Here is a 12,885-nt window from a genome sequence, read left to right as displayed (position 1 = left end):
ATATTGGCCAGATTATGTGAGCAAGAAGATAAATTGGGTCAGATTATATGAGTAAGTAAATCACTGTAGGAGTGTTACACTAACTCTTCTAGACTCCCAGACCACTTTTGTGTAGGTTACTACTCTACTAAATAAAATAATGTCCTCATTGCCAAAATAAAGTCACTGCATTTTTCAAAGTAAAGGTATTTCAGGAAATATATTTCTTTATTAAAAATCTTTCACAAAAAGGCAAATATATTTTACATTTTACAGAAATGTATTAATACTTTTAATAAGATACACAACAAAAATGAACATCTAATTTTTTGATAAATTATGTTTAATATAAATTAGTAACTTTAATATCTTCTAAAAATAATACATGGATTTCTAAATGCATTTGATGATTGATTTCTAAATAAGAAAATTAAAAAGCATTAGAATAACTATACCATATTAGTTTCAAGGATTATTTGATTTATTGAAATGCCATATATATTTGTCTTCAAATGTATTTTATTCCTGTTATGATAAAACATTATAATGACCCTTAAAATACATATCTGATTTCATAAATACAGTATATCTTCATTTAAAGGCTGACGCCAAGGAAAGTATTCTTATGTATTTTCTCTGATCATGATTAATTTTATACTGGAATAGGGAAGTCAGCTGGGTTTGTGAAATAACCTGATTTGTTTTGTTCTGAGAATTTGTGCACAAGTTATTGTCTCTCCTGTGAAATTAACATAAGCTTCAGAAGTGAATTGACCTTTTTTGTTTCTCTGGTTTGTAAACAGGTCTTTACTATGTTATTTGAATTTAGATATAGTAAACTTTAGTTATTCAGACTAATACTAATTGAGGACAGCTGAATTGATTCAATAAAAGTTGGACTTATAGAATATTCTCAAATCTATGCATATATTAGGTTTTGGGTGTTAGGACCTTTAAATCTGTGCAGTAGTGCAAACTAAGGAGTTCCTTTCTAAGTTTTCATATATAATGAATATTTTTAATTAGAAGTGTAGTTGAGTAATAGTAATACAAGTCTCATTATCTATGTTCTTGACCTCATTACACTGTTTTTTTTCCTTTATCAGTTATTCACTCACTCTTCTACATTCTTTCCATCTCTTTACTTTCCATCTATACATGGGCTCAGACCTCCGCAGTTACCCCAAGTCCCCTTGCAGCTGTTGCCTTGTCTCTTTTCTTTTATGGCCAGACTTACCATTTCTGTATCTCCAGTTTCTGATCACTCCTTAACCCACCCAGTCTGGCTTCTGCTTCCATTTCTCCATTGAAATAGCCCCTTACCTAGAGCTTAACATGTACCTAAGAATTTGACAGTGATCTCTGCCACGTCTCTCTTCTTGAAACTCCTTTCTTGGTTTCTATCTCATTTTTCTTCCTTGGTTCTTCTGTTTCCTTTGGATGTTCTTGTTTAACTTCTCTTGTGACTTTGCTTCTGCTTGCTCTTAGGGGCTCATCCTCTTTTCATCACCCTAAAAACTCTCTCTGAAGGTATTATGACTCCAGATGTCTCCTATTCTGGCGGGTCTAAATTTACATCCCATAACTTTTTTCCTGGTCTCCAGACCTGTGTTTCTAATTTTCTGGATGCCCTACATATATTTCAAATTTGGTATGTCTCTCCCTCCTGCTCCTCTCTCCCATGGAACTTGCTTCTCCTCTCTGTTCTTTATTCGAGTTAATAGTAGCAGTATCTATCCGATTGTCTGTGCTCTATACTTCAGTCCTCCTGGATCTTTCCTTCTCTCATTCTTCTCACCTAATTGATCACCAGGATGTTAATTACATGTCCTTTCTCCAATTCATCATTTCTTCTCCATCTCTACTGTCCTTGCTTTTGTTGGAACCCTCATTCTTTCTTGTCTATGCAATTGCAATGACTTAATTTGCTCCCCTTTCTGTAGTTTCACAGTCCTTAGAGAAATCCCTGGTTTAAATTTTTTTCTTGGCTCTCTATGATCAGTAACACAAAGTTTGGACTTTTTTTAAAAATTTTTTTTTAATTTTATTTTTTTATTTGAGAGAGAGAGAGAGAGAACATGAGAAGGGGGAGGTCAAGAGGGAGAAGCAGTCTCCCCACTGAGCAGGGAGCCCGATGTGGGACTCAGTCCTGGAACTCCAGGATCATTACCTGAGCCGAAGTCAGTTGCCCAACTGAGCCAATCAGGTGCCCCAGAGTTTGGACTATCAAAAAACTACAGACACCATGCTCACCTACTTCTCTAAGTTTTATTACCTGCCACAATTCACTCTCCTCACTAGCCATACTGTTATTTTTTTTTTTTTTAAAGATTTTATTTATTTATTCGACAGAGATAGAGACAGCCAGCGAGAGAGGGAACACAAGCAGGGGGAGTGGGAGAGGAAGAAGCAGGCTCACAGCGGAGAAGCCTGACGTGGGGCTCGATCCCCCAACGCCGGGATCACGCCCTGAGCCGAAGGCAGACGCCCAACCGCTGTGCCACCCAGGCGCCCCCATACTGTTATTATTTTAAAAAGATTTATTTATTTATTTATTTTTAGAGAGAGAGAGAGCATGGGTGGGGAGGGGCAGAGGAAGAGGGAGAGAGGAATCTCAAGCAGACTCCCCACTGAGTGTGGAGCCCAGTGGGGGCCTCAGTCTCACAACCTTGAGATATGACTTGAGCCAAAACCAAGTGTTTGACGCTTCATCGACTGTGCCACCCAGGCACCCCGCCATACTGCTACCCTTTGTTTTTTGCATAGGCTGAGCTTTTTTATTCCTTCTGTTTTCCTTCTTCTGAGAATGCCCACTAGCCCCTTTTATTCCTGGCAAACTTCTAATCATTCAGGATTTAGACATGGTAGTATAGCATAGTGGTTAAGAGCCTTGGCTTCTCGGATCAAACCACTTTGGTTCCAGTTTTTAACTTGGATATTGACTAACTGTGTGACTTTGACAAATCACCTAACCTTGCTGAGCTTAATTTTTTTCTATCCTCAAATGACTCTAATAGTATCTTCTTTTACAGGATTCTTATAACTACTGAATTACTTGATAATGTGAAGTAGTTATGAGAATAACACTTGCCACAGAATATACATTTAAGGAATCAAATGTCATTCTTTTGTTTTGTTTTTTTGTTTTTGTACCAGTCATTTTTTATCAGGTATTAATTCTCAGTTGAAATAAGAAAGGATTCAGCAAATACCAAGGATGACAAAGAAGGTGATGGTCAGGAATGCAGACTGAGCCCTCCACACTGGGCCCTCTTCAGTGGTACATGTGTAGCTGTTTATTTTTTAATTCCTTGTATGATAGGCAGTAGTTGAAAAGCACCTAAGGTGCCAGCAACATAGAAACCCCAGTGATGTTCCCTTTCTTCACATTGACAGACTTGTAATACTGGTAGTAACCTCTTTGAAACACTCCAACAGTGCCTTGAGGGGTGAGATCCTGCAACAGTATTCAACTTGGCAGCTTCTTTGTTTTGACGTCCATGAGTTTCTTCTCCTTTACTGTTATGACTGATGCCACCTGCAGGTCCTAGGGTCTGCCGTACAAATGTCACTCTTTTATTGAAGTAGAATAGAACCAAGAATACATATTGTCAGCAAGCATCATGTCTAGGGATGGCAAGTAGGTTTTTTCACACAGACCAACTCCATTCAGTGGCTATCTGGAATACGGGGTTGCAAACATATTGAGACTATGTCTGGGGTCAGCTGGAAAGAGCACCCTGGTAGATTAGTGATAGTTGTCATAAATCACTGGAGAGACAATGAAGGAATTTAGGTCTGGTATTTGTAATCCCTAATACTGCTTGCCTCCCAGTCTGTGGTTGAGCTATCAGGTAGATTATCTAGTTTTCCAAGAGTTATGGAATATAAAGCTGCATAAGTAAAGGCCATTAAATAAACTTTGAATGCCAGGTAAAGAAGAATTGAACATAATTTGAAAGTAGGTTTTTCAATAGGGGAGTCATGAGTTGCAAGTTGTGTTATGAGTGTGTTAATCTGCCACTGATTTGCAGGATTATTTGTGGTGAGGAGGATTTAGGAATAAGAACCCTAGAGGACTTTAAAATAAGAACTCTAGTGATTGTCACACTGTATTTCTTTGACTCTGGATTCTAAAAACAAGCGCTTGTTCACATACTAGCATTTTTTATTTTAAGGATATGACCTTGGTGCCTCAGTTTAAAATGCAGATAATAGTATTTACTTTAGCATTGTTAGGACGATTAAGTGGGTTGATACATGTAACACACTTTTGTCAGTGCCTGGTGTATAGTAAACACTTATATAAGTATTAGCTATTATCACTATTACTGTTATTGTATAGTCAATATATATATACACCTAACATAATGGTTTTTCTTATCTGAAATCAGTAGGTTTCTTAACAATAGATGGCATTTTTGAATGGTGAGATCACTCACTAGGTGTGAGATAGTGGGGGCCTAGGTTCTTCAGAGAGACATTACAGAAAGAATTGACAATGATGTTTTGGATATAGTGGATTAAGAAAAATGCAGAGCTTAAGACAACCTTCAGATAGAAAACCTGAATGAATGGGAAGTGGATTGGGTCAGTAAGGAAATGTTAACAGATATATAGAACGATGCCTTGCACATGAAAGCACTGTATATGTTAGCTATTAGTAAGTGGTAGGACTGTTTAAACTGTTATGTAATTAAAGTTAGTGTCAGATAATTTAATAAAAGTACCAAAATATGAATAAATGTCACATATAATTTACTGGTAGAGAACTCATATGTACAAAGAAAAATAAATTGTGTGTTTTAAATATTTTTCAGTATAAATCATCAAGGAAGAGTTCAAGTGGCAATGAAAATGATGAGGTGAGAAAAGAGGGTAATTGTAACAGTTATTTAAAATGTTTACTTTTCATATGTAGTTGGCTCATTCAGAGTAAAATGTAATACCTCTGTCAGTTTCTTGGTTAGTGATTTAAGGCATGGGTTTTTTCCAATAATAAAAACTGAACATCATCATGCAATTATTAATTATGTAATATTATTACATATTATTACATAATGTGTATATTACATAATTATTAATTATGTAATTTCCATATATCCTTTATTTTGACAGAATTTCTAGTAGTTCAGTTTTAGAATTTTATTAACATTTGTCTTTTACATTTTCTCTTTTGTCTTCCTAAATCAACCTCGTGGTCAGTTGAGATTCTTCTGGAATTTATTAATCGTTTTCTACAAATTTTGTTTACTGTTTTAACATTTGAAATTAAATTGCTACAGTTTGTGCGTTATTATAAATTTCTCTATCTTGCCATTTTATTATTTATGTATTTTTAAAAAGGATTTTATTTATTTATTTATTTGACAGCACAAGCAGGGGGAGCAGCAGGCAGAGGCAGAGGGAGAAGCAGACTACCCACTAAGCAGGGAGCCTGATGTGGGGCTTGATCCCAGGACCCTAGGATCAGGACCTGAGCTGAAGGCAGACACTTAACCAACTGAGCCACCCAGGCGCCCTTATCTCACCATTTTAAATTATGCAGCAGCCTAGCATTTTTTAAATGATACAGTATCATCACCATAAATACTTAAGCTTTGTATCTTTTTGATTGGTGGGATTGGTAGTTAATATGATGTTGAGTACTTGGCAGGGCTTCTGAAAACTTTAATTTTAGGAAATGGCATCACACGGAAAATGTTTGCTGAACCCTGAGCTAGAGGTGCAGCTTGACTATTATTGTTCCTGCCCCTTTGTATTTTATATCCACTTTGGTCCTGCCTGCCTTAATATTTAATCAGTTACCAAAGACCTACTTTTTCTTTCTGATACTGAAATATTTTGAATACATTCCCCAACTGCATTTCTGCTTTCTCTGCTCTGGCAGAGGCCCTTAGCATTTTTTGCCTGTACTACCACAATAGCATCCTTGTTCTTTTCCCTTTCTCTAGCCCTTTTTCCTTCCTGCAGCCCTAATGATTGCACCAAAGAACACAAAAATGGGCTCAGGCCATCCCCTTGCTTAGAAAGCTTCACTGTGTCCCTGTCACTTAGAAGATAAATTCTTGGTCTTTCCTGATCAGGCCTCTGCTTTAGCACATCAGCCTCAGCTCATGACGTGTCTTGCTTTCTCTTTCTTTCACTGTACTCTCCAGCAATATGGACTGCTCAAAGGTTTTCTTTCATTTTTGCTTCTGTGCCTTCGTCCTTGTCCTTTCGGACATCTTGGAATGTTATTCCCTTCCTTCTCTTTCTGGTAAACACCTACTCACTTTTTCACTTTCTCAGGAAATTTGCCTTTCTCCACCACCCCTGCCATTTCCCCAAGTGCTCCTTACCTGTGCCTCATAATATGCCATGCATAGCTCTGTCACTGTACTGAGAAGGTTGTATTACCTGTACAAATGAATCTCTTTTCCCCCTAGACCGAGAGATCCTTGAGTGGATGATATTTTACTACATTTTAATATTCCCACTGTCTAGCACCTTGTCTGACCTATAGTAGGCAGTCCATAATCTTTTGTTGAATAATGAATAAATGTCCTATGTGGTGTGCATATTCAAGGTTAAATGTGAAGATTTTTATATTTGGTTGGTAGTAGTCATTCAAAAAACATTGATCATTTAATATTATTTTATGCAGTTAAGTTCTTTGTAATTACTACTACGTCTATATTAGATACACATAATTTTCCACATAAAACATTCTTACTTGGTGATGGAATTTTTGCATGCCTCCATGTACCTCTTTCAGATTGTAGCATCTTGTTGGCATTTCCCATCAGTAATTAATCCTACATATGGATCTCTTCTAAGAACTATGGAAAGATTCTTTTCATTTTTGTTATTTAAAGGAAATAGATTTTTAGGAATATTTGATGTGAATAGATAGTGCTTCTGATACCTTAAAGTGCTTATGAATCAATCACCTGGGGATCTTATTGAAATATTGAGTCTGGTTCAGCAAGTCTAGGGTTGGCCTGAGATTCTGCACTTCTCACAGGCTCCAAGAGGGTGCTGATGCTGTTGGTTCTCACAGACCACACTTTGACTGGCAAGGTAGTTGATGGTGTTTTCTAGATTCTTCCTTTATGAGTTGATCAAAGCAATTTTCAGTTTTTCTTTTATATGTCTAAATCATCATTTGTTTTTTAATTTCATCTATCATCTTTTTATTTTTATATTTTAGCAAGACAGTGATAATGCTAATATGTCACCACAATCTCCGGTATCATCTGAGGTACAAATTCTGTTTTTATATATGATTACATAGGTTTCTTCCTTGTCTCTTCTCTCTAATATCATCTTTCTTTTTCTTTTAAACAATATAATTTATTCACCCTTATTAAACAATCCACAGTAGGTGAATTCGTACAAACCTAGCCTATAAAAAATTCTAAGACCACCATCTTTTGTACAAATATTCATAATAATATCACCTGAATTACTTATTGGAAAATGCGTATAGAGCATAGAGAAGACTTCACCTTATAAAATTCTTATGTTTCATAATTCATCTATATTTTGAAATAAATGATAAGAACAACTTTGCAATTTTAAATTTGAAAGAAGTACGTCAGCATTGTGCAATGGCCTTTGGTTTTTCTCATAACCAATTAGGCCTGAAAGCAATGCAAGAGAAGCTTCCTTTTTCCACGAGAAACTTCCCTGTGGTGGGTTGTTCCTATCGACAGGAGGGTACACATTTCCTGGCATCTTAGACCTAAGGGGGAGCATAGGAAGAAGGGGTGGATGAAAGTTAGCATTTGTGAGATCTCATCCAAATATTCTGGTGGCTTGAATGATTCTTCTAACTTAGTTAAACCCATTGCTTTACAACAAGAGATAAATTTTTAAAAAATTGGAGCACTATCATTTCTACTTCAGATTACCTTATTTAGTATTCTAAAAGTGTGTTGGCATTATTAGTAAATAAATGATTATATATTCACTTGGTGAATTGGTGAATTCAGAACTTTGTCTAAATGTTTGGATCATCCATATTCATTATCTAACTATGGTTAATTACATAGATAGTATTTCATTTTATATAGGTGGTGTCAATTTTTTTTTAAAAGCCAAGATCATTTGTCTTTTGTTTTGGGTGAGTTGCATTACAAAACATTTAAATGGATTTGGATATTAGCTTTATAAACATGTTTCTAAATTATTTATACGGCAAGTAAAATGGCTTGCGTTCTTTTAGAAAGTAATTTAAATTAGGATATCCTAAAATTAGTCTTTATCACATGCTCTTGTTAATCATTTCTTTTACTTTCAGTTATAATAAATGTAAGCATATCAGTGACTAGTTCCCTAGTTGGCTTATGATTTTATGATCTGTGCTCATGGGGAGAATATTACTGCCAGTTTTCTTAAATAAATTATATTGCTTTTATAATACATTTTGCTTACATTTGGATAAGTGAAATTTTGGGGAATTTATAATGCTTTATTCAAAATAATGAAGACAAACTGTGAGCTTGTGGATGGATAGGGTGATGAGCATGTGTTTTGGTGGCTAAACTAACATTCAACTTGAACTGCATGTAACATGTTAACAGAAGATGTAGAGAATCAAAAAAATTCTGATTACTTCCATTTCATCTGTGAAAGAAAATGGTAAAAACAATTAATATAGTATTATAATATTTTTAAAAAATTAAAAAAAAATTTAAGTAGGCTCCACACAACGTGGGGCTTGAACTCACGACCCTGAGATCAAGAGTCACATGCTCTACTGACTGAGCCAGCCAGGAACCCCTAGTATGGTACTATACTGGGTTTTTTTTTTTTTTTTTTTTTTTTTTTAAAGNTGGGTTCCATGCCCAGCTTAGAACCCAATGCAGGGCCTGAACTCCTGACGCTGAGATCAAGACCTGAGCTGAAATCAAGAGTCAGACACTTAACCGACTGAGCCACCCAGGCACTCCTAGTACTATACTATTAACAAAGTGCTTGCCTATACACTTGAACCTAAAGTTGTCCCATGAGTTGGGTATTATCATGATTTTATAGCTAAAGAGATTGGTAGCCTTTCCCAAAGATCCCAGTCAATAAATGGTAGACAAATGACTGAGGCTCAGACTCTAGCTGCTTCACAGTTATTGCAAATATTAAATAACATATGACTGAAATTATGTTTTCTTATCACTGTACAATTTTTAAAGTGCTTTCTTTTCATTATCTTAGTTAATATTCACCACAAACACCCCATCTTAAATATAAAGAAATAATCCCAGAAATTAAATTTTTTTAAAGATTTTATTCATTTATTTGAGATAGAAAGAGAGAGCACAAGCAGGGGGGCAGAGGGAGAGGGAGAAACAGGATCCCCACTGAGCAAGCAGGGAGCCCAATGTAGGGCTTGATCCCAGGACCCTGATCATGACCTGAGCCGAAGGCAGATGCCTAACCGACTAAGCCACTCAGGAGCCCTGAGAAATTAAATGTTTTGCTCAAAAGTTAGCCTAAGCTTTCTAATTTTGTAATTTTTTTCCTAGATTTTTAAAATATACTATTTCTTTCCACAGCACACCACTATGTGAAAGCACTTCAAAACAATGTATTCAAATAGATGATAATTTATGATTTATTAGTATCACCTATCACCCCCTATTAGTATGAATGTGCAGGTTTGCCTCATTTTATCTACTAAATGTCAAACCCATAGTAGATACTGAGTGAATGTTGCTAATTTCACTTATTTTTTCACTGAAAAGTATTTCACTTTGTGGAGGCTTTAATCTGGTTCTTCATTAAAAAAAAAACTATTGATTTTTAAAAAAGATTTTATTTATTTGAGAGAAAGAGCGAAAGAGAGTAAGAGAGAGAGCACAAGCAGAGGGGAGGGACAGAGGGAGAAGCAGCTCCCCGCTGAGCAGGGAGCCAGATGTGGGGCTCCATCCCAGGACCCTGGGATCATGACCCTAGCTGAAGGCAGACGCCTAACTGACTGAGCCACCCAGACACCCAGTATCTGTTTATTTTATATAATTCAGTAATTTTTACTTTTCCTTATACTATGAGAGAGAAGTATTTAAAAGCTTATGTAGTCAGATCAATTAGCAAATATTTGTAGACCTTTTAAAAGTGAAATGTATCAATTTGAATTGAAATGCAGTTTGCTTTTCTGTACTCCACTAATTATGGAAACAAATACTTCTAAAATTGAAATGGATATGAATAACTACCTTGGTTATTTTAAAAGAAAAGTGGTTTTATTTCTATTCTTTTTTTAGGAATATGATAGAACTGATGGTTTTTCACATGGTCCTTTTGGCTTGAAGCCTAGATCAGGTAATTATATATTCTGCAAATAAAATTTTTTGGTTATATGTGAAACTAGAGTTTTTCAGCTTAAGTGGGATTGATTCCATAGTTTTAAGTACACATAGATTCTTTCCCCTCTCCTAAAAGTAATTTTCTCTTAACCTTATTTGTCTTTCCAATTCCCATTCCCCATTTCTTTCTTCCTCTTTACCTTCAAGCTCCTGAAACCTCAGCTTTTTGCCTTAGATATACTGCAGTCTTATTTCTACTCTACTGTGACTGCTATTAGAATGACCACTCTGCCAGCAGACCAAACACTGTTTGAAATTATAGCACTCCATTATATTGTGGTTTTAAAAAGGGATCTTTTCGCATTTGGCAAGCCCAAAAGAAAATGGATCCATGTTACTTGGCAAGGTATTGAATTATAGTTTTTATTCCTGAATAACTGTATTGACCTTCAAGAATAATTTCCTTTTTCTTTAAAGATAGTAAAGGCTGATTTATGTTCAATAATTTTTAACCTGGATCATAAGCTTCTAATAACGTATGTTTAAATAAGAACACGTATAGGTGGTAGAAATCGTTACACGTGTCTTCCCTGTTGCTTTCAATTGTGCAGATAAGTAGATTTCAATTATATTCTATAAAAAATATTTAGAATGTATTAATAAGTAATAGTGTTTTATGTAGTTTTGTACTGATTCTTTTTTATCATGCCTCTTTTCCCACCGCTGGTTGAGTCTTCCTATTAGCCTTGTGATAAGCTAGGAAATTTCTGTTTTTATAGCTTTTAGCCGTTCATCTCGCCAGGAATATGGGGCAGCAGATCCAGGATTTACAATGAGAAGAAAAATGGAACATCTACGGGAAGAACGAGAGCAAATACGACAACTTCGCAATGTAAGTAAGCTTGACCTTACAGATCTGCTTTGTAGAAATGGATATGGATTTAACTTGGAAAATTAGCAAGATATCTGAATTTTATTTGCAAAGCTTTTTAAAATTTGGAGTATATAATGATTAGTAATATAAATTTATAGCATATATATTTACATAAAATGTCTGTGATTTATACCCGTTTCTTTATAGAATCTCGAGTCCAGGTTAAAAGTAATTTTGCCTGATGACATTGGAGCTGCACTGATGGATGGGGTTGTTCTTTGCCATTTAGCCAATCACATAAGGCCACGCTCTGTAGCTAGTATTCATGTGCCATCACCGGCAGTGGTAAGTTTTGTCTGTAGTTTGTTAGTTCTCTAAAGAAAGATAAAGCTTCTTGACACCTTCTTTAAATAATATACCTCAATAAAATTAATTTTTATATTGATAAATTTCTGTATAAATATGCCTGAAAAATGCCTTTTTCCTTTTCCTTTACAGCCTAAACTGAGCATGGCAAAATGTCGAAGAAATGTAGAAAATTTTCTTGATGCTTGTAAAAAGTTGGGTGTATCACAGGTAACTGTTACTTTTCTAACAAAATGATCATTTAAATATTAATTTATTATGTGCATACTGGAGTTCTTCACAATCAGATGAATAACGCTTTCTGAACATGAAAATGAATACCTTCCTTTGGTACGTTTTACTGAGTTCCAGCTTTAACCGTAACAGCTATCTAATGAATGTGCTTAAGCTGCTTTTAAAGTCATTTATAAAACAGCAACGTGTATGGAAAAATTCTGTAATCATACATATCATTGAATAAACATGACATAGTGGCTATATTAAAACTTGATCATGATGCAATTGCTACTTTCATTTTTCCTGCTGAAAGACATTTGGACTCCATTGTAAATCTTTGGGTAGACTCTGATTGGAAGATGTGCATTCAGTGTTAACTATGTTTTACTTTTTAAATTTTTTTAATTTTCAAAAAATATTTTATTTATTTATTTGAGATAGTGAGACAGAGTACGAGCAGGGCAGAGGGGCAGAGGGAGATGGAGAAGCAGGCTCTCTGCTGAGCAGGGAGCCCAATGCGTGGCTTGATCCCAGGACCTGGAGATCATGACCTGAGCCGAAGACAGGCGCTTAACCGACTGAGCCACCCAAGTGCCCTTGTTAACTGCCTTTTAAAATTTATTTAAAATGGCAAATTGGAAATCATAGTAACATGTTATGATATTTCATGGGATAAACTTTGTCTGAAATTTGTAGGAATTGGCTTATGTTTCACATAATAATTGCAGTACTATAAAATTGACAAAGCATTATTGTAATTATAATAAAAACAAATAATTAAAATATTGCTTTTTTAGACAACATTTTAAGCCTAACGTTAAGATGATTGACTGTTGAGAGGACATGGTGTTGTTAGCAGATCACAATATAGTTATACTTTTCCCTTTTATTTTTAAAAATTTATTCTTATTGAGATATAATTGACACATAATGTTGTGTAACTTTGTTGTACAGTGTGTTGATTTGATATATTTATATCTTTTTTTTAATGTTTTTTTATTTTATTATGTTAGTCACCATACAGTACATCTCTGGTTTCTGATGTAAAGTTCGATGATTCCTTAGTTGGCGTATAACACCCAGTGCACCATGGAATACGTGTCCTCCTTACTACCCATCACCAGCCTATCCCATTCCCCCACCCCCTCCCCTCTGAAGCCCTCA

The 12,885-nt window shown here is 35.3% G+C and overlaps 1 protein-coding gene and 1 non-coding gene across 7 annotated transcripts in view; both read left to right on the top strand.

Annotated features, from left to right (window-relative positions):
• LRCH2 (leucine rich repeats and calponin homology domain containing 2) overlaps positions 1 to 12,885 on the top strand; it is a 110,869-nt gene that overhangs the window by 77,083 nt on the left and 20,901 nt on the right. For 4 of the 6 annotated variants that reach the window (XM_034649547.1, XM_002928786.4, XM_034649543.1 and 1 more), the window contains 6 exons: positions 4,800 to 4,844; positions 7,172 to 7,222; positions 10,224 to 10,281; positions 11,045 to 11,157; positions 11,347 to 11,484; positions 11,638 to 11,715. In XM_034649547.1, the coding sequence (XP_034505438.1) occupies positions 4,800 to 4,844; positions 7,172 to 7,222; positions 10,224 to 10,281; positions 11,045 to 11,157; positions 11,347 to 11,484; positions 11,638 to 11,715 (483 nt within the window). The remainder of the gene's footprint in view (positions 1 to 4,799; positions 4,845 to 7,171; positions 7,223 to 10,223; positions 10,282 to 11,044; positions 11,158 to 11,346; positions 11,485 to 11,637; positions 11,716 to 12,885) is intronic. The other 2 variants (XM_034649546.1, XM_034649545.1) reach the window with 1 other exon arrangement.
• Positions 7,560 to 7,688, top strand: LOC117797572. The gene has a single exon (XR_004622578.1). It is a non-coding gene; the product is annotated as a small nucleolar RNA SNORA35 (small nucleolar RNA).

Source organism: Ailuropoda melanoleuca, chromosome X (genome assembly GCF_002007445.2).
Source record: "Ailuropoda melanoleuca isolate Jingjing chromosome X, ASM200744v2, whole genome shotgun sequence".
Lineage (NCBI taxonomy): Eukaryota > Metazoa > Chordata > Mammalia > Carnivora > Ursidae > Ailuropoda > Ailuropoda melanoleuca.
The sequence above is the reverse complement of the archived record's forward strand: the minus strand, read 5'-3'. Positions and strand labels throughout refer to the sequence as shown.